Source organism: Chiloscyllium plagiosum, unplaced genomic scaffold, assembly GCF_037043375.1.
Source record: "Chiloscyllium plagiosum isolate Xiang-an unplaced genomic scaffold, Cpla_swu_hap1 HiC_scaffold_9, whole genome shotgun sequence".
NCBI classification, from domain to species: domain Eukaryota; kingdom Metazoa; phylum Chordata; class Chondrichthyes; order Orectolobiformes; family Hemiscylliidae; genus Chiloscyllium; species Chiloscyllium plagiosum.
The window spans coordinates 46,981,519-47,002,138 of record NW_028270147.1 but is presented as its reverse complement, the minus strand read 5'-3'; the positions used below and the strand labels follow the sequence as shown (position 1 = coordinate 47,002,138).

At 41.0% G+C, this 20,620-nt stretch overlaps 1 protein-coding gene and 1 long non-coding RNA gene across 2 annotated transcripts in view; one reads left to right on the top strand and one right to left on the bottom strand.

Annotated features, from left to right (window-relative positions):
* LOC148149141 (uncharacterized) overlaps window positions 1-20,620 on the top strand; it is a 134,134-nt gene that overhangs the window by 38,302 nt on the left and 75,212 nt on the right. The gene's annotated exons all lie outside the window — the stretch shown is intronic.
* ttc39a (tetratricopeptide repeat domain 39A) overlaps window positions 1-20,620 on the bottom strand; it is a 101,559-nt gene that overhangs the window by 16,109 nt on the left and 64,830 nt on the right. Inside the window, exons 12-17 of the mRNA XM_043699215.2 lie at window positions 19,686-19,847; window positions 17,295-17,386; window positions 7,138-7,258; window positions 4,377-4,488; window positions 3,404-3,518; window positions 2,091-2,207 (exon numbers count right to left, since the gene is read on the bottom strand). Of these exons, the coding sequence (XP_043555150.2) occupies window positions 2,091-2,207; window positions 3,404-3,518; window positions 4,377-4,488; window positions 7,138-7,258; window positions 17,295-17,386; window positions 19,686-19,847 (719 nt within the window). The remainder of the gene's footprint in view (window positions 1-2,090; window positions 2,208-3,403; window positions 3,519-4,376; window positions 4,489-7,137; window positions 7,259-17,294; window positions 17,387-19,685; window positions 19,848-20,620) is intronic.

Sequence of the window (20,620 nt, the reverse complement as noted above, 5' to 3'; positions counted from 1 at the left end):
GACCAATTTCAGTCAACCTGCTTCAACAAAGCTGGGCAGTTAACTGCCAGTCATAATCTAACTGCTGCATTCTCTGTAGCTACTCTTCCACTCCTCCACTTTCAAAACCATCAGCGCCCTGATCAGTATAAAATGTTAGTACTTTTTCCTAAACGTCTCACCTTTTATGACACTATTTTCAACAATACTCAGAAAATATATATGAGCTGCCAGAGGAAGTGGTGGAGGCTGGTACAATTGCAACATTTAAGAGGCATTTGGATGGGTGTGTATATATACACCCATCCAAATGCCTCTTAAATGTTGCAATTGTACCAGCCTCCACCACTTCCTCTGGCAGCTCATTCCATACATATACCACCCTCTGTGTGAAAAGGTTGCACCTTAGGTCTCTCTTATATCTTTCCCCTCTCACCCTAAACCTATGCCCTCTAGTTCTGGACTCCCCAACCGCAGGGAAAAGACTTTGTCTATTTATCCTATCCATGCTTCTCATAATTTTGTAAAACTCTAAGGTCACCCCTCAGCCTCCGACACTCCAGGGAAAACAGCCCCAGCCTGTTAAGCCTTTCTCTACAGCTCAAATCCTCCAATCCTGGCAACATCCTTGTAAATCTTTTCTGAACCCTTTCAAGTTTTACAACATCGTTCCGATAGGAAGGAGACCAGAATTGCACGCAATATTTCAACAGTGGCCTAACCAATGTCCTGTACAGCTGTAACATGACCTCCCAACTCCTGTACTCAATACTCTGACCAATAAAGGAAAGCATACCAAACGCTGCCTTCACAATCCTATTGACCTGCGACTCCACTTTCAAGGAGCTATGAACCTGCACTCCAAGGTCTCTTTGTTCAGCAACACTCCCTAGGACCTTACCATTAAGTGTATACGTCCTGCTAAGAGTTGCTTTCCCAAAATGCAGCACCTCGCATTTATCTGAATTAAACTCCATCTGCCACTTCTCAGCCCATCTGGTCCAGATCTTGTTATAATCTGAGGTAACCGTCTTCTCTATCCACTACACCTCCAATTTTGGTGTCATCTGCAAACTTACTAACTGTACCTCTTATGCTCGCATCCAAATCATTTATGTAAATGACAAAAAGTAGAGAACCCAGCACCAATCCTTGTGGCACTCCACTGGTCACAGGCCTCCAGTCTGAAAAACAACCCTCCACCAACACCCTCTATCTTCTACCTTTGAGCCAGTTCTGTATCCAAATGGCTAGTTCTCCCTGTATTCCATGAGATCTAACCTTGCTAATCAATCTCCCAAGGGGAACCTTGTCGACCGCCTTACTGAAGTCCATATAGATCACATCTACTGCTCTGCCCTCATCAATCCTTTTTGTTACTTCCTCAAAAAACTCAATCAAGTTTGAGAGACATGATTTCCCATGCACAAAGCCATGTTGAATATCCCTAATCAGTCCTTGCCTTTCCAAATACATGTACATCCCGTCCACAATTTGCCCATCACCCATGTCAGGGCCACTGGTCTGTAGTTCCCTGGCTTGTCCTTACCGCCCTTCTTAAGCAGTGGCACCATGTTAGCCAACCTCCAGTCTTCCAGCACCTCGCCTGTGAGTATCGATGATACAAATATCTCAATAAGAGGCCGAGCAATCCCTTCTCTAGCTTCCCACAAAGTTCTCGAGTACACCTGATCAGGTTCTGGGGATTTATCCAGCTTTACCCGTTTCAAGACATCCAGCATTTCCTCCACTGTAATCTGGACATTTTGCCAGATGTCATCATCTATTTCCCGACAATCTGTATCTTCCATATCCTTTTCCACAGTAAATACTGATGCAAAATACTCATTTGTATCTCCCCCATTTTCTGCGGCTCCATACAAAGTCTGCCTTGCTCAGCTCCCTTTTAAATACAAACTCCGTTGTCACCAGTTGTAGAGTGGCATAGTGAAAGGTATCAACCCTTTCTAATTTGTTTGTAACAAATATTCATTTACTTTCCGTAGGCTGTACTACTTTACCCACTCAACATATTTTAGAAGTATGGCTGGCCTTTCGGCAATAATGTCTCAACAAAGGTCAAGAGATTTTTAATTCTTAAATTTTCTTACTTTGCACTTTCCAGAATTTTTATTGCCTCGTCATTTCTTCCTGTCTGCATGCAAATGAGACCACGTTCAAGTAATGCATTTGGAATCAAGTAATGATCATATTTGATCATCTGCTCTCTGAAACAAAAGGACAACAAAGATCAGTTAACTTAATTTTAAATAAGCAAACATATTTAAGATCAACTATAACTATAATCAACTAGCTAAACTCCATACAAATTCATCACCCTCAACAATCCTCTTTGTTACCTCATCAAAACATTCATTCATGTTAATCAGTTATAATCTTCTCTTAACAAATATGTTAAATATGGCTTTGATTATCCCATTTTAAGGGATCAAGTATTTTTCCTTTTTGTGTCTTTCAGCTGTAATGGAAATTGGACTTCTATACCAACACTTTACTGACAAAACTCTATCATCATTGTTGAAATCGAAAGGAATTTTGAGAGATAATTTAACTCACCTTTGAGTTTATGGATTGCTTGGAATTTTGCTTTCTCTATCTACACTATTTTGTCTGTCTTAATAGTGAATGAGTGTATGTAGTTTGGGGTTGCAAAAGGGGTATTTAAGTTGCATAGCAGTGGATTTTAATTCCTCTTTTTTTCTGCCATTTGTTCAAGTTAATTGATAAAATAAATAGCATTTTGGGATAAGTACATTTTGCGTTGGCTTGTTGAATTATTGGGACAACCTTCTCAGTTAAGTTGTGACACCATGCTTTCTGAATGAAAATTTATCATGTCCCTCAGAATTTCTTCCAACAGTTTTCCTGTGGCTAATGTTAGGCTCACTCGGCTAAAATTACTGTCTACTCTTTTCTAGAAAATGGCACAATGATAACTTTCCTCCCGTACGATGTTTGAGGCCAGAGAGGATTAGAAAACTGCTATTTCTTTTCCCTTAATGTCAGATACATTTCATTCAGGACTTTCAGTCAAATATGTCAAATGTGACTTTTAATTTCAGCTAATATTTCACATTCTTCCTCCGTTGCAATGTCTGAATGGTCATTTTCTTCTATTAAAACAAATACAAAAAATATCCATTAAGAATTATACCTCATTTGCTGAAGATACCTTCTTGCTCATTAAAAGGCCCAACTCGTCCATTTATCTATTTATAAAATATCTTAAGATTTTTCTTGTCAATACATTTCATACCTTCTCTTTGCTTTCCTAATTTTGTCTTATATTTCACCTCTTCACTTTATATACTAAGTTTTTTTTAAACTGTATTGTGTCTTAGGTTTCCCCAATGAATTTGGAGAAAATACGCAGACTCTAAATTAGACTGTCAGTTTTACTTACTTTGTGTGAATCCAATGGAAATATTGCTCTGCTTCTGAAAGTTTATCCAAGTGCTTCAGACAAAGACCTTTGAGTAGCTTCACCAAACACCGGTCATCTATGAGAAACTCCGTTACTGCAAATGAAAAGTTGTTTTTAAAACCTATTTAATCCTCTTACCTTTTGTGAAATACATGCAAATTGTTTCATTTTTATTCTGATAATTTATTAATATTAAATAAAGAGAATGTTATGTTGCATAGAAAGTAGTGCTTCACCCTTGTATCCTAAAGACACTGTTTATTTACATAGGACATTTAGCATCCTTACAATGCTCTTTAGTACTTCATAGCTGATGAAGTCCAGTTGCTGTTGAAGTGAGGAAAAATTTGGGATCCAGTTTGTGCATGAAAAGGCCTGCGAGTAATTCTGTACTGTATTTTTGAGGGTATGTTGCTTCAACTACCCCTGTATCTTCCAATCAGAAGATCTGGGCCAACATTCCTGAAGTCAGATCAGATGAGGGAAAGATTTTTTGTTTTGAGAGTTTATAACTATATGATAATTTTCTACTCACCTTTGTTGTTGTGATCTGGTTTATTTAAGAATTTAAATCTAGCTTTTAAAAATTCTTAAACTACCATGTGGGATTTGAACTTGCATTATTAGTCTAACCCTCTGGTTAGTCCAGTAGTATAACTATTATAGTAGTGGAAAATGAAATTCCACAACCTGAGCAGATTTCATATCACTCCCAAAGTTGAAAGCTGTGTGCCAGTCTCTGAAGAACAAAATTTTCTTTCACCATTGTGCATTATTAAAACCAATAGAATCTCAAGATGTCGAGAATATATATTTGCTCATGGAATATCTGAAATCTTCAGACTTAAAAGTCATAATGACAGTTCCCTCCTACTTTTCCATAATTATACAGGATTCTTACTGCTTTAATATAAGTTTAATTGGAGTTTCAGATTCTTCAGTTTGAACTTACCTGGGCCATTTTCAAGTGTTCTCTCGGCTTCATCAAGTGTCTCAAGCATACCTTCAGTCAGATCTTGATGTTTCCCAATCACTGTATAGCCATTCCAAATATACATCATTTCCTGAAATTATATTAACCAAATTACCTTTTGCATATTTTTACACACTAAATGCAGGTGATTCTTATAAAGTACTTTAACCAGAAATACATTTCTCGTGGTTATCAAATTAGTTGCTGATCATTTGCATCTGTCATAGGGGGAATGATAAAAGCTATTACTAAATAAGTTACAGCAAGGCACTTAACCTTGAATTTATCTATCAGGTGGAGTCAAGCTTGGTTTGTGAAAAAAAGTTTGACCGATCCATTGGATTTCTTTGAGGAAGTAATATGCTTTGAATAAAGGATATATTGTACTTGGATTTCCAGAAGGCATTTGATAAAGTGCCACAAAGATTATTGTGGAAAGTAAAAGCTGATGGTGATGAAGTTTATATATTATCATTGATCAAAGATCGACTGGTTAACTGAAAGCAGAGTGTAGACCGAAATGGGTCTTTGCAGGTTGGCAAAAATGTAACAAATGGTCCAACAAGTAATGATCCCAGCTGCTGAAACTACTGGACAAGTCAGATCACAATTAAATCTATCTTTGCAGATTTTATTTTTATTTAACTTTTGTTGATTTGTGGCCAGTTACTGAAACAATCACATAAGGCTGCAGAATAAAAACAAACATTTTGAAACCTTTTAAAACATATAGCACAACAAAATAATCATATTACCAAAAGAGAAAATGCTGGAAAATCTCAGCTTTGACAAAGGGTCAGTTAGTCTCGAAACGTCAGCTCTTTTCTCTCCTTACAGATGCTGCCAGACCTGCTGAGATTTTCCAGCATTTTCTCTTTTGGTTTCAGATTCCAGCATCCGCAGTAATTTGCTTTTAAATAATCCTATTTCTTGTCACTGTTACAGAGCTCATCCAGAGAAATTACCTATGTATCAGATTGTTCATTTAAACCGATTTTCCCCAGTTCTTCTTGTGAACTATGAATTCTGCTGACGTGAATACTTTAAAAAAAACTGACAGCTTAGATTTTCTCAGCTTTTAACAACCTGCGGATTTCCAACCAAACTGCATTTTCTCTGAACTATCCCATCTGCCTTTCTAGGACGTTATTTGTTTTCAACCCTCGTGAGGACCCTCTGAACTACCCAAAGCTTTCCAATCCCTAGATTTCCTAAGCAACTGCTATATGACAAGCCTTATAAGGTCCTTAGAAAGACGACCCAACCATGATTTTGTTTTTTTGATAAACTCTTCACAAAAGTAATCCAACCCCGTATGCCACAATTTTAAAATTCAAACTCTAAAAATGATCATTTTGATTTATAAATCAACCTATCTTATTGCAATATGAATGACTTGGATAAAGGTATGGTTGCCAAATGTGCTGATGACACACGTACGATATCAAATTGTGAAGTGGCACAAGGTTGCTGCAGAAGGATACCAATAGGTTAACTGAACATCATTCGCCAGATCTTTGTCCCCTCAATGCTGGAAAATGTGATATTTTGGCAAGGGAAAAAATGTAGAATTTTGATTTACAGAGGGACCTGGCTATTTTATATCATGAATCTCAAAAGGTTAGTGTGCAGGCATGTCAAGAAATTAGGAAAGCTATTAAAAATGTTATCATTTACTGCGAGGGGGATCGAATATAAAAGTGGGGACACTGATGGGATCACATTATTGGCCACATTATTTATGTAAATGTGTTGAAGTGGTTAAGAGAAGGTTTATCAGAGTAATACCTGGAATGAGTGGGATGTCTTACAAGGAAAGGTTGGACAAGCTAGCCTAATACCTGCTGGAGTAGTAGGAGATGAATTTGATGGAGATATATTTGATCCTGAGGGGGTCTTGAGCCAAGGTGGACGTGGAGAGGATGTTTCCTCTTATGGAACTAAGCATTCTTGTTTAAAAATGAGGGCTTTCCCATTTGAAAAAGGAGATTATTTTTTTCCTTTTTAACTTTATACTTTATTATATTGATCACTGTAGAGTACAAGCAACATGAACTGGATTGGAGAAAATTTACAAATAGGAGATTGAAATCCCTGAAACCGTATCCTAGTTTGGTTCCTATGATAAATGAATACTTTTTATCCTTGTGGGCGGCACGGTGGCACAGTGGTTAGCACTGCTGCCTCACTGCGCCTGAGACCCGGGTTCAATTCCCCCCTCAGGCGACTGACTGTGTGGAGTTTGCACGTTCTCCCCGTGTCTGCGTGGGTTTCCTCTGGGTGCTCCGGTTTCCTCCCACAGTCCAAAGATGTGCAGGGTCAGGTGAATTGGCCATGCTAAATTGCCTGTAGTGTTAGGTAAGGGGTAAATGTAGGGGTATGGGTGGGTTGCGCTTCAGCGGGTCAGTGTGGACTTGTTGGGCCGAAGGGCCTGTTTCCACACTGTAATGTAATCTAATCTAAAGTGAGGGAAAGAACAGGAAAGAAAGAGAACAATGGACCTCAGTGCAGCAACTCCAAGGCAATAAAGGATGTGCGACAAATGCTCTCCTTGTCCATGACACTAATACCCGATTAAATATTACAGAAACAAAAGGAGGGGAGGAAGGGAGAGAATCAATTACAACAGATTTACACAATAATGAGAGTAGTTTTGTTCACAAAATTAATAAGAGGTGAAGTAAACAATAAATAGGCAAATTTCCTGAAGCAAAGGTATATTGTTGTATAATGTACTCACCAAAGCAGGTACTGGGAGTTTTACGGGATTCTGTGAAAGGTACCGTCGAGCCTTTCTGATTGCAAATTTTTCAGTTGGCAGAGACTTGCCAGCGATTTTCTGTTTCATGCTTGGCACTTTTCTGATGACAAAAATCATGTCAGGTATTGATGTATTACAATATTCTCCAATATTTTCCAGCATAGAGTTTATGCACTTGTTGTGTGAATACTCTAAGTTCGAAAAACAGAATAGCACATGATACCACTCTAATATTCCATTACAGTAGTTCAATACAAGGATAAAAAGTATTCATTTATCATAGTAACCAAACTAGGATACGGTTTCAGGGATTTCAATCTCCTATAAGCAAACCTAGTTTTACCGCTGCTGTATGCTTTACTTTTCACCTTCCAAATCTAACTTGGCTGACCAGAAGAATAGTAAACCCATTGGGCACAAACACACATTCCATGGCCAGATCCTCTAAGCTTACAGAACTATTTTCTCTCTTTAACAAAGAGGTTTAGAATCTTTAAAGCACAGAATATGCAGCTACTGCTGGAAACGTGTGGCATGGTTTGGTACCTATATGCTATACTGTACTGGAAGGGGCTACCTATTCAGGTAACCTGTGATTCTGAAGAGTAACTTATATAGTTGGTGCAAGAGTTATGCACCTTTTACTTTATCCTTATGAATTGCTGTGATAATTGTGTATTTCATTTGATTGACACTACTTCAGAATCGAATATATTATGGAGTCATAGAGATGTACAGCATGGAAACAGACCCTTCGGTCCAACTTATCCATGCTGACCAGATATCCCAATCCAATCTGGTCCCACCTGTCAGCATGCAGCCCATATCCCTCCAAACCCTTCCTATTCATATGCCTATCCAGATGCCTTTTAAATGTTGCAATTGTATAAGCTTCCACCACTTCCTCCGGCAGCTCATTCTATACACGTATCACTGTCTGTGTGAAAAAGTTGCCCCTTAGGTCTCCCAAAATCTTTCCCCTCTCAGAAACCCCAAGCTCTGGAGATGGGCAAGTCAAAAGGAATGAGTGGTAATCTGTGATTTTCTCTACTCTGAAAAGTTGGCTCTTTGTTTTTCTAACATTATTAGGGAAATTCCTAATAACAGGTGTCTTCCAGGTTGGCTGCTCCCCCATTTCATTTAAATGATACACACACTGGAAAATATACCAAGGCTCAGCAGTAATACATGGGATGTGAATGCCATTGATATAGTCAACCTTAAACACAAATCCTAGCTGCCCAAGGACACTTTAAGAGTCAAGGCCAAATGAGATAAGGACGGCAGATTTTCTTCCCTAAAGGACATCCATGAACCAGATGTGTTTGTACCATAATCAACCAACAGTGTTTGTTTGCCATTTGGCTAGATTTTAATTCCAGATTGTACTGAACTCAAGTTTCACCATTTCCTATGATTGAATTTAAATCCATGTTTAGGGTGTAGGTTTGCTCACTGAGCTGTAGGTTTGATATCCAGACGTTTATTACCTGGCTAGGTAACATCATCAGTGGCGACCTCCAAGTGAAGCGAAGCTGTTGTCTCCTGCTTTCTATTTATATGTTTGTCCTGGATGGGATTCCTGGGGTTTGTGGTGATGTCATTTCCTGTTTGTTTTCTGAGGGGTTGATAGATGGTATTTAAATCTGTGTGTTTGTTTATGGCGTTGTGGTTGGAGTGCCAGGCCTCTAGGAATTCTCTGGCATGTCTTTGCTTCGCCTGTCCCAGGATAGATGTGTTGTCCCAGTTGAAATGGTGTTTTTTTTTCAATCTGTGTGTAGGGCTACGAGGGAGAGAGGGTCGTGTCTTTTTGTGGCTAGCTGGTGTTCGTGTATCCTGGTGGCTAACTTTCTTCCGGTTTGTCCTACGTAGTGTTTGTCGCAGTCCTTGCATGGAATTTTGTAGATGACGTTGGTTTTGTCCATGGGTTGTACGGGTCTTTTAAGTTTGTTAGTTTTTGTTTGAGAGTATTGGTGGGTTTGTGTGCTACTAGGATTCCGAGGGGTCTTAGTAGTCTGGCTGTCATTTCTGGAACTTCTTTGATGTATGGTAAGGTGGTTAGGGTTTCTGGCTGTGTTTGGTTTGCTTGTCTTGGTTTGTTCCTGAGGAATCTGCAGACTGTATTTTTTTGAGTATCCGTTCTTCTTGAATACGTTGTATAGGTGGTTCTCCTCTGTTTTCCGACATTCGTCTGTGCTGCAGTGTGTGGTGCCTCGTTGGAATAGTGTTCTGATACAGGTTCGTTTGTGTGTGTTGGGATGGTTGCTGGTGTAGTTAAGTATTTGTACTTAAGTACAAAGACATGTTTGAGAATTCCTAGAGGCCTGACACTCCAACCACAACACCATAAACAAACATATAGATCTAGACACCATCTGTCAACCCCTCAGCAAACAAACAGGAAATGACATCAGCACAAACATATAAATAGAAAGCAGGAGAGAACAGCTTTGTTTCACTTTGAGGTCGCCACTGATGATGCTACCTCGCCAGGTAATGGAACGTCTGGATATCAAACCTACACCCGAAACCTCAACCTGAGCTACAATCCTTCACAAACCTTGCTTAAATCCAAGTGTCTTGAACATTAGGCTGGCATCCTGGATTACTACTACACAACTGCCTCCCAGTCTGAGAAAAATATGGGCTTAAATTTATAAATTAGCTGAAATATTAGTTGATTAAAACAAGACTCTTTTAAGTTGAAGATTGGATAATTTATTTAACTTTTTGTTGGGCTCGTCTTGATATTCCTTTTACTTTGAGGAGAAAGTGAGGTCTGCAGATGCTGGAGATCAGAGCTGGAAATGTGTTGCTGGAAAAGCGCAGCAGGTCAGGCAGCATCCAGGGAACAGGAGAATCGACGTTTCGGGCATAAGCCCTTCTTCAGGAATGGGGAAAGTTTGTCCAGCAGGCTAAGATAAAAGGTAGGGAGGAGGGACTTGGGGGAGGGGCGTCGGAAATGTGATAGGTGGAAAGAGGTCAAGGTGAGGGTGATAGGTCAGACTGGGGTGGGGACGGAGAGGTCGGGAAGAAGATCTCAGGTTAGGAAGGCGGTGCTGAATTTGATGGATTTGACTGAGACGGTGGGGGGAGGGGAAATTAGGAAACTGGTGAAATCCGAGTTCATCCCTTGTGGTTGGAGGGTTCCTAGCCGGAAGATGAAGCGTTCTTCCTCCAACCGTCGTTTTGTTGTGGTCTGACGATGGAGGAGTCCAAAGACCTGCATATCCTTGGTGGAGTGGGAGGGGGAATTGAAATGTTGAGGGTGGTTGGGTTGGTTGGTCCGGGTGTCCCAGAGGTGTTCTCTGAAACGCTCCGCAAGTAGCCGGCCTGTCTCCCCAATATAGAGGAGGCCACATCGGGTGCAGAGGATGCAATAGATGATATGTGTGGAGGTGCAGGTGAATCTGTGGTAGATATGGAAGTTTCCTTTGGGGCCTTGGAGGGAGGTGAGGGGGAAGGTGCCGGGAGTGGAGGTTGGGTTGGTGGGGGGTGTGGATCTGACGAGGGAGTCACGGAGGGAGTGGTCTTTACGGAATGCTGATAGGGGAGGGGAGGGAAATATATCCTTGGTGGTGGGGTCCGTTTGGAGGTAGCGCAAATGACGGCGGATGATGTGCTGTACATGGAGATTGGTGGGGTGGTAGGTGAGGACCAGTGGGGTTCTGTCCTGGTGGCGGTTAGAGGGGCGGGGTTCAAGGGCGGAGGAGCAGGAAGTGGAAGAGATGCGGTGGAGGGCAAGGTCGACCACGTCGGGGGGGAAATTGCGGTCCTTGAAGAAGGAGACCATCTGGGTTGTGCGTTTTTGGAACTGGTCCTCCTGGGAGCAGATGCGGCGGAGTCGAAGGAATTGGGAGAATGGGATGGCGTTTTTACAGGGGGCAGGATGGGAGGAGGTGTAGTCCAGGTAGCTGTGGGAGTCGGTCGGTTTGTAGTAGATGTCCGTGTTGATTCGGTCGCCTGACATGGAAATAGAAAGGTCGAGGAAGGGGAGGGAGGAATCTGAGACTGTCCAGGTGAATTTGAGGTCGGGGTGGAAGGTGTTGGTGAAGTGGATGAACTGTTCAACTTCCTCGTGGGAGCACGAGGAAGTTGAACAGTTCATCCACTTCACCAACACCTTCCACCCCGACCTCAAATTCACCTGGACAGTCTCAGATTCCTCCCTCCCCTTCCTCGACCTTTCTATTTCCATCTCAGGCGACCGAATCAACACGGACATCTACTACAAACCGACCGACTCCCACAGCTACCTGGACTACACCTCCTCCCATCCTGCCCCCTGTAAAAACGCCATCCCATTCTCCCAATTCCTTCGACTCCGCCGCATCTGCTCCCAGGAGGACCAGTTCCAAAAACGCACAACCCAGATGGTCTCCTTCTTCAAGGACCTGGGAGCACGAGGCAGCGCTGATACAGTCATCGATGTAGCGGAGGAAAAGGTGGGGGGTGGGGCCAGTGTAGTTGCGGAAGATGGATTGTTCCACATATCCTACGAAGAGGCAGGCATAGCTGGGGCCCATGCGGGTGCCCATGGCTACTCCTTTCATTTGGAGGAAGTGGGAGGATTGGAAGGAGAAGTTGTTCAGGGTGAGGACCAGTTCAGTCAGTCGAAGGAGGGTGTCAGTGGAAGAGTACTGGTCGGTACGGCGGGAACTTTGCCCTATTATTGAAGGAATTATCCAAACTCCTTTGATGTGCTAAAGTCCAAAGGGCTGCCACTAGGGGGAAGCACTCTACTGGAGGACTGTTACTCCTCAGTTTATAGCATAATTCTATTGAAACATGCAGAATTGATTCTGTTATCTAATTCAACACACCACCGTGTACACCTTCCAGTATTTCTGTTGCAGTCCTGCTAGTGTTCCAGCAAATTTCAGAACATGCTCGAAGAACATCTCATTTTCTCCCTCAGTCCCTGCAGTCTCTAAGACTCAAATCGATTTCAATAACATTAGAGCCTGATTCAATCCTTCCTTTTTTTTAAATCCATCCCACACCCAGTGTTGTTACAATATGGATTGCTTTTAGCACAGTTACCCTTTGTAACATACTTCTAGGCACATTATCACATTATATGGGTTACATTCAGTACAGCTCACCCAACCTCTCCCTTTCCCATCTTCCCTCTCACAAATTCACCTTCAGCATAAATACTTTTTTCCTAGCTGCTAACAGTGCTTAAGAGGAGTCACTGGACTCAAAGTGTTAACTCTGCTTTCTTCTCACAGATGTTACCAGAGCTGCTGAGTTTCCCCTTCAATTTCTGTGTTTCTTATAATCTTTATGGATTTGCTTGCTAGAACCTGACTTTTGTTTGAAATCAACAGCATTTAAAACTGAAAGTTGGCTGGAAGTTTTAAAATAAGACACAGCTACAGAAGAATAGGAAAAACTGAGGTAAGGATCTTTGTAACACAATGGATCACATCTGGCATGGTGGTTCAATATTGGCAGTGGGCATACTGAAAGACTAAACCTGGACTAACCCTCTTAGGACAAAGTTAAAAATCACACAACACCAGGTTATAGTCCAACAGGTTTAATTGGAAGCACACTAGCTTTCGGAGCGACGCTCCTTCATCAGGTGATTGTGGAGGGCTTGATCGTAACACAGAATTTATAGCAAAAATTTGCAGTGTGATGTAACTGAAATTATACATTGAAGAATTGATTGTCTGTTAAGCCTTTCATCTGTTAGAATACAGTGATCGTTTCACTTCTTTCATGTGTAAATCACAAAACCCTTTTTTTTTTTTTACAGTTGCATTCTCGGGTTAACATGTCCTTTTAGGACATGCATCCTCACCACAAAACAGGCTAAAGCCTCAAGGACAGATTCTTTGCAACTGTTGAATGATTTGAACCTTGCTGAGTCAGTTGAGAAAATACAGTGCGATCAACAGAAATTAGACTAGATTAGATTAGATTATTTACAGTGTGGAAACAGACCCTTCGGCCCAACAAGTCCACACCGACCCGCTGAAACGCAACCCACCCATTTCCCTACATTTACCCCTTTACCTAACACTACGGGCAATTTAGCATAGCCAATTCACCTGACCTGCACATCTTTGGACTGTCGGAGGAAACCCACGCAGACACGGGGAGAATGTGCGGGGAGATTCTTGATGTTCAGATGGAAAATTGTGATTCTCTAACCAAGTGGTGAACAGAGATGAGAATCTTGCTAGTGAGCAGCCTAATTGCATCCATTGTACGCCATTATTATATAATCTTGACTCATTGATATTAGCTTCCTATTCTCCCATACACTGGATAGAAACTAATTGGCAAAAATTTCCAAAATGAAAGTCAGAATAGTTACTGGCAACTCCAGCTCACTCTTGTTCCCCTGTGTCTCCTTCTTGGATAGCAGTCCCAATATCTGAGGCCACACTCTATGGGCCTTGTCTGCTCACAATTCCTGTCCATAGATATTGGCATCATCATACCCTCATGGCACATCATTGATCCGTTTATAATACAGCCTGACATTTCAATGCTGCACTTTGGAGCAAACTAACACCTTTCATTGAAATATCGCCACTAGGACATGGGGACAGGCAAGCAACTCATCGATTGGATGAAGGAATATCTCAGCAATCGTCAATTGTGCTCTTGATACTCACTTTGTGCTTACTTTGATGCTCAGAGGATATAAACCTTGCTGTGCCTATTTGCACTTTGCTTCTCTCTTGCCTTGCACAGAACAAAAGCTAAGTAGCTTGTCATAGTCATCAGCAATCATTAGTCAAAGGCTTTCTGTAAGGCACTGTGCTCTGTCAATTTCATACCACTGTCATGTGCCAGAAGCTTATACAGCAAGCACATTACATATGACTCAACTAAATGGCCATTTCTCAAAGTCTAGTCTTCAGTCAAAGGAGACACCCTTCAGCCAGGGCTTCCTGGGAATGTAAGTCAAGGGCAGCCACTTGTTTAAGGATTTGAACACGGTCATGGGTTCAGCATCATTAAATCCAAAGAGTTGCAGCAAGTCAGTCAGTCAGTCAGGGAGCTGCACAGAAATCAGACAAGGGCCAAAACACTCACCAGTTGGTACTGCCCTTCCAAATTGGTTAAGGGGGTGGCCATTGTCCGTTTTGGGGTTCTGTCCAATGGGGATTATAAGGGGTCACTGCTGTGGCAAGCTAGAATCTCAATTTAGGGATTGAAGGCTGCATGCTGGAATGTAAAGGATGTAATAGTTGTGAAGGGGGACAACTTAACATAGTTGTTACTTAATTCAACAAGGGGCAGTGGAGATAATAGAGCATGGAGAGAAATAGGATAACATGGAAAGTTGGTGGGAGGCATGTAATCAGCAGTTAGTATTGCCCAGGATTCAATGGGGAAGGTTGGAGGGCAGATGAACAGTTAAAATAAATGGATTAGTTGGGGATGCAGAGTAGATTTGGGAGTGACCTAGCCTGCAACTCATTCCAGCACGACTGCTGTTTCAGTCCATCATGATGTAAATAACAAGTGCACAATGGGTATGGGAGAGCTCTTTACTATTGCTACCACAGGTACATTTTCCTATTGTATGTGCACCAACTGGCTTGAGTAACAGACACCTGAATCAGGGCAATGACACGTAAAGTCACTCCAGAAGCATCCCACTGACCTCCTTGTTCGGTACCTCCATGTTACAATACATGGGGGATACTGTTTTAATGCAATTACGTGTTTGCTGCGATTGCTGAATGATCCCATTACCATCCTGTTTATTGCTTAGTTTCTGATGTCGTTCATTGAAACTATCCCCAATATGGATCTAGGCACAGCAGCTGTTGTGGTCCCCGTGGCCACTGCAATAAAAGCTGCAACACAAATGGATGAGGAAGATATGCATCCACAAGGACCTACAGCTGATGTGAAGCCACTGCTACTAAGGAGCTTGTAGTCATAGATGCCATCATGACATGGCAAAGATGCAGGCAAACCACAGTCACTCATCTTCCATACAATGCCGCACAGTTGAAAGAGGGGCAATGGCACTGTACCCTGTCCAGGATGCAGGTCAAAAGCCCAGGTCATGCTATCTCACATTTCTGCAATGAACCATCTCCTTCCCCTGGGCCATCAAGGGACATGGGATGGCTCCTCAACTTCAGGTTTCCATGCAGATCACGTTAATGTGGCTTAATAGTGGCACTGTCCAGGCTAAGGACATGACATGAACCTCTGTTCCAAAAAACTAGGGGGCATATCGACACTGAGATAAACAACTGGGATCTGAGACAGCTGGACCACTGCAACAAGAACATTCTTTAAACGACATAACGTCTTCAGCATCCTACAGTGTCAGCCAAAGGAACACAGACAGGACTCCATTGAACAACATTTACAATGTATCAGAATTGCAGAAGTCATTTTTATACTGACTGCAAATATGCTGTTACTGAGGTCTGCATCCCCTGTGTAATCCAAACTGCAAGTGTAGTTTAAAGCTGCTTGCCTTGGGATTTGGACAGGCAACCCCAAGTGTGTTTGGGATTTGAGGGTCAAGACTTGCTAAGGGGGTTCTACACAGAAGCAGATTCACCCACCACACCTTGAAGTCCCTCAGGCTCAAAAGTGGCAGGTATAGTGGAGTTGGGGTTGCCTGTCCAAATCCCAAGGTATAGTGGAGGTGGAATGCCTAGTCACTTCTGGAGTATCCTTAAGAGAGACTTCTTGGGGGCCTGCATGTGGTTTGTCCTCCGAGTGGGTACATACTGGCTCTGGCCTGTCTCCTTGCGGAGAAGGGGAAACCTCGGAGGCCAAGGTCCCCTCATCCTACTGTTGCCTCACCATTTATTGTTGAGCAATGAGATTCAGACTTCTGGACTCAACTCTCCACAGCAGCCACCTACCTGTCCATGTAAGCAGTCAGATACTTGTAGCAAGATGCAAATACAAAGTTGGTGGAGTTATTGAACTTTTGAGTCATTTTGTTTAGTACCTCTAACAAACCTAACATTGCTCCTGTATTTACTTGTGCATTTGTATGAAGTTGTTAATTGCTGACACCATGAGGTCCTCTCTTGCCTGAAGCCAGGTAGATTCCTGGTCTCTGACAGTCGCCTGAGTGCCAGTGGCCTGGGACACTTCTTCCTCAACCATCTGTGGAGATGTGGCAATAATGTGCTCAATGGCAGGTACTCCCACCAAGGAGTCGTCAGTATCTGAGCTAGTGGAGGGTGCAGGAGCTAGGCTTGCCAGTGCATCCTCTGAGCGATCTGCAGCTTTTTCCTCAGAGGTACAGGAGCAGTGTCTTGTAGGGTCATTTCTCTGTGGGACAGAGACTGTGCACATTCTGTGGGAATGGCAAAAGTTCATTATAAAAAGAAAATATCCTTCTGGAACTGACGTTTTCAAATAAATATTAATGGATTTCAATTCCCCTGAACAGACACTGGTGTTGTCTGTTTCCCAAATTTATTTGTTAATTAGGAACACTGTATAACAATTCAGAAAGTTCCTAAAGATGTACAGACATGTTGAATATGATTACCTACAATTACATCTAGAAATCATTTGAATCAGTGTATATATGCTGCAGGTAGTTTGCAGAAAGCCTAGGCTGGGCAAGTCCAAAACTAGAGGGTATAGTTTTATGGTGAGAGGGATAGATTTAAAAAGAACCGGAGGGGGTAACATTTTCATGCAGATGGTAGTACATGTATGGAATGAACTTCCAGAGGAAGTGAAAACATTTAAAAGGCATCTGGATGGGTACATGAATTGGAAGAGTTTCGAGGGATATGGGCCAAATGCTGGCAAATGGGACTGATTGGTCAAATTGGGATGTCTGGTCGGCATGGATGAGTTGGGTTGAAGGGTCTGTTTCTGTGCTGTATGACTCTATAAACCATTCAGCAGATGGAGCAGCTCATTGTAACATGCAAGACTATAGTATTTCTGTTCTGCTATAGGTTCCCTTTCCTTTCCAACATGGTTGCTTTTTTAAAAAGTATATGCACTGAAACACGAAATTCAATCCGAAGCTTGATTGATCTAACATCTGGTAATACAGATCAAGAAACTAAAAGCATAAAATGTCAATATTTTGATTCTTGAAAAATATACTTTTATTAAATTTCAAATAAATGAAGACAAGAATATTAACTCATTAAACAACTGACCTGAATAGTTCAATTTCATCATCCCCAAAAGGTTTGTAGTCCTCATCCCCAAGCATACTGAGATAGGCTGCTTTCATGTACATATATGTTGACTGTTAAAGGGGGAAGGAAAATATTACAGTAACTTACCATTTACTCAATTTTTTCTTCACATAACTATGACATATTATTTCTAGTAAGAGGAATTACCAACTTTATCAGAATTATCAGAGAACATAAACAAATAGATAATTCATAACATTAATAATACAGATTGAAAGTAGTTTCCAACACAATAAACATTTTCCAGTCAAAACAGGGAGAATTTCATCCCATCTGTCCAAAAATTACGTTCAAATCTAACTATAGGAAACAAAAACATATTTTCACTGTAATCTCACCTTGTCTTTGAAATCATTAAATGCCAAATAAGGACATACAGATTGAACTGATGTTGCAGGTTCTGATCATCTTTAGATCAAGGCATTGACCATCCTGGTGGGTTTTTTTTTAAAAAGCCTGTAATTACTGGGTTCTCTTTTGATAGATTCTATTTACCATGTTGGTAACTTGGAAGCTACAAATTTTTTTTAATCTTCCCTGTCTCTTTCTTCTGTTGTTCAGTTACTAAACGCGAGAATTACATTTGCTTCTGGTTCATTTTCAAAGGGAAGGCAGCTTATTTAAAACTATTCTTCCCACCCCTAACACCAACCAAACTACGAGTGCATCATTTTTAGCTGAAGATCAGAGACTTCTGGCTAGCTGTTGAGGGCGATATTAATCTGAAGAATGCCGCAGACATATTCAATACTCCAAGGAACAGGTGACCCAGTTTGCATGAAGTACTCAGACCAATTTTCAGGAATCTAGACCCAAACATCTTTTATCTCTACTTTAGTCTTGTTGTCAGGATTATAATGCTCCACAATTGGGCATATTACCAATAAATTTCACTCAGAATACAAACAGATGATAGAAGACAAAACAGCGATCTGCTGATTAATATAGAACAAACATTTTTTCAAGTGTGAGTAAAAGATCTTAAAATGAACTAGCTGCACAGTTACATTGAGTTAATTCATTAAGCACTTATCTACAAGGATGGTTTAAGATCAGCAGATGCACTGGGGTTAACAGTATCTTTACTCCTCCCCCCTTTCCACTTCACATCAGGAGTCACTAAAAAGATTACATCAATAAATCCTTAGTTCAATGACAAAGAAACAAAATGTGCTCAGTACAAACCACAGAAAATATGGCTGGAGGCCATCTGACTTTGTTTTTTATTTCTAGCAGATATTTTTGTTACTTCCCAATAGATGCCAACACAGTGGGTTCAATTCCTGCACTAGCTGAGGTCACCATCAAGAGTTTTCCTTCTCAACCTTCCCCCTTGCTTGAGGCACAATAAGCCTCAGGTTAAACGACGATCACTCATCCCTCTTGAGCAGAGCAGTCCTAGGATGTGGGAGTAGGTAAAAACAATGACTGCAAATGCTGGAAACCAGATTTTGGATTAATGGTGCTGGAAGAGCACAGCAGATCAGGCAGCATCCTCGGAGCAGCAAAATCGACGTTTCGGGCAAAAGCCCTTCATCAGGAATAAAGCTAGAGAGCCTGAAGCGTGGAGTCAGGCTCTCTACCTTTATTCCTGATGCAGGGCTTTTGCCCGAAACGTCGATTTTGCTGCTCCGAGGATGTGGGAGGACTATGGAGACTTTACCTTTTTTTGTACTTACATAATTCATTGTAATTAGGTATTTAGTTTTTATTATCATTGTGTATGTAGAATACATACAAACAATTGCAATAACTAAGGACATCTTTATTCTATGAAGCATACATGCAGTTACCAGAATTGCACAATTTTTAAAAATACACAATTCAGGAAATGTGACCTTGTCTGGCAAAGTACTTCTACATTTATCTCATGATTCAGTAAATATCAGCAAACTGCATTAAATAGTACTCCCATATATCTCTAGCATCACACCTCAACTCCACTGCTATTCTTAATGATGCCAAAGTGGCCAATCCAGCATCACTACTGCCAGTTTTGCACATATTTTGAGAGCTCAAGGACATTGGGATTTCCACTGACTGCCTGAGTGGATTAAATTGAAAATAATATTCTTACAATTGCTTTATTGAAAGGTTTCCTATATGCAATATGCTATCCAACTAGGTAATGCTTTAAAAAAAGGTTTTTGTTATTGAACAATCATAGGAGTCAAAGAATCTTTACTTTAGTTGAACAATGTTTGAAGCCATATCGCAGACAAGAGAAAAATATGCTGCAAACCTTATTCCAGCATTTCTTAATGGAGGTGAGACCTAAGAAACAGCTGGTAAAGGGAGAAGATTATCTGTTTTTCTCAGACCAAGTATCACAAGCAGAATTACTCTCACCTTAGACCACGAGTTCTCTTTACACAATAGATCTGCATAGAAATATGCCATTTTCCACTGACGTTTGAAAGTAAAACACCACATTAGCTCCCAGTAGCACATATGATGAAACTGTTTCCAGTGTTGCTGGGCCTCACAGCACTCCTCAAAGCGTAAAATAGCCTAGAGTATTGTTGAACAGAAGTGTATATGAAATTATCAAAATAAAGGTTCACTTGAAGGTCAGCATGGAATTCTTACATTTTTTGATCAAAAATTCATAGTTGCTCTTTCAAGAATATAGATATTAAGTACTTGTATTTTTTTTTAAATTATTAAGCAAATTCAAATCCTTGAAACCAAGCTATAAGCTCTTCATTTGTTGAGTTTAAAGTGATTAGTCCACACTTGGTCTGTAGAGGGGACCTCCTCAGCAATGTAAAGCATCGTGTCTCTCTGCAATTGCATAAAGGGGTTGTACAGAAGCCCCAATAGTGGAGCTCATTAGCAAATGTAGATAAAAATATTTTTCTTACAGTCATTGAATCTGGAATGCACGACCCAAGAATGTGGTCAAGGCAAATTTGAGTAGGTCTCTAAAATGAAATTGAGTAATTATCCAAAGTGGAAAGATTTGCAGGGATATGGAGTAGTGGGGGGTCAGTGAGTTGATCTTGTAAATAATTAGCAGAAATATGATGAGCTGAATAGCCTGCTTGTATGTTGTAACCATTCTACAATTCTATTTAAAGATACTATTTTAACATCCCTCCCTTACCCACTAGACTTATTGGGATAAGGCAGTTAAACTGGCTGGGGTGGGGTGAGAATAGAATGCAAGATGTCCATCACACATGTTTGTTTCCTTGTTATTTTAATTTATTTATTTTCATTAGGTCCCACAGCCAGAGGAACATGGCCTAATAAATGAAAATTACCCCCCAAAATTATGCTTT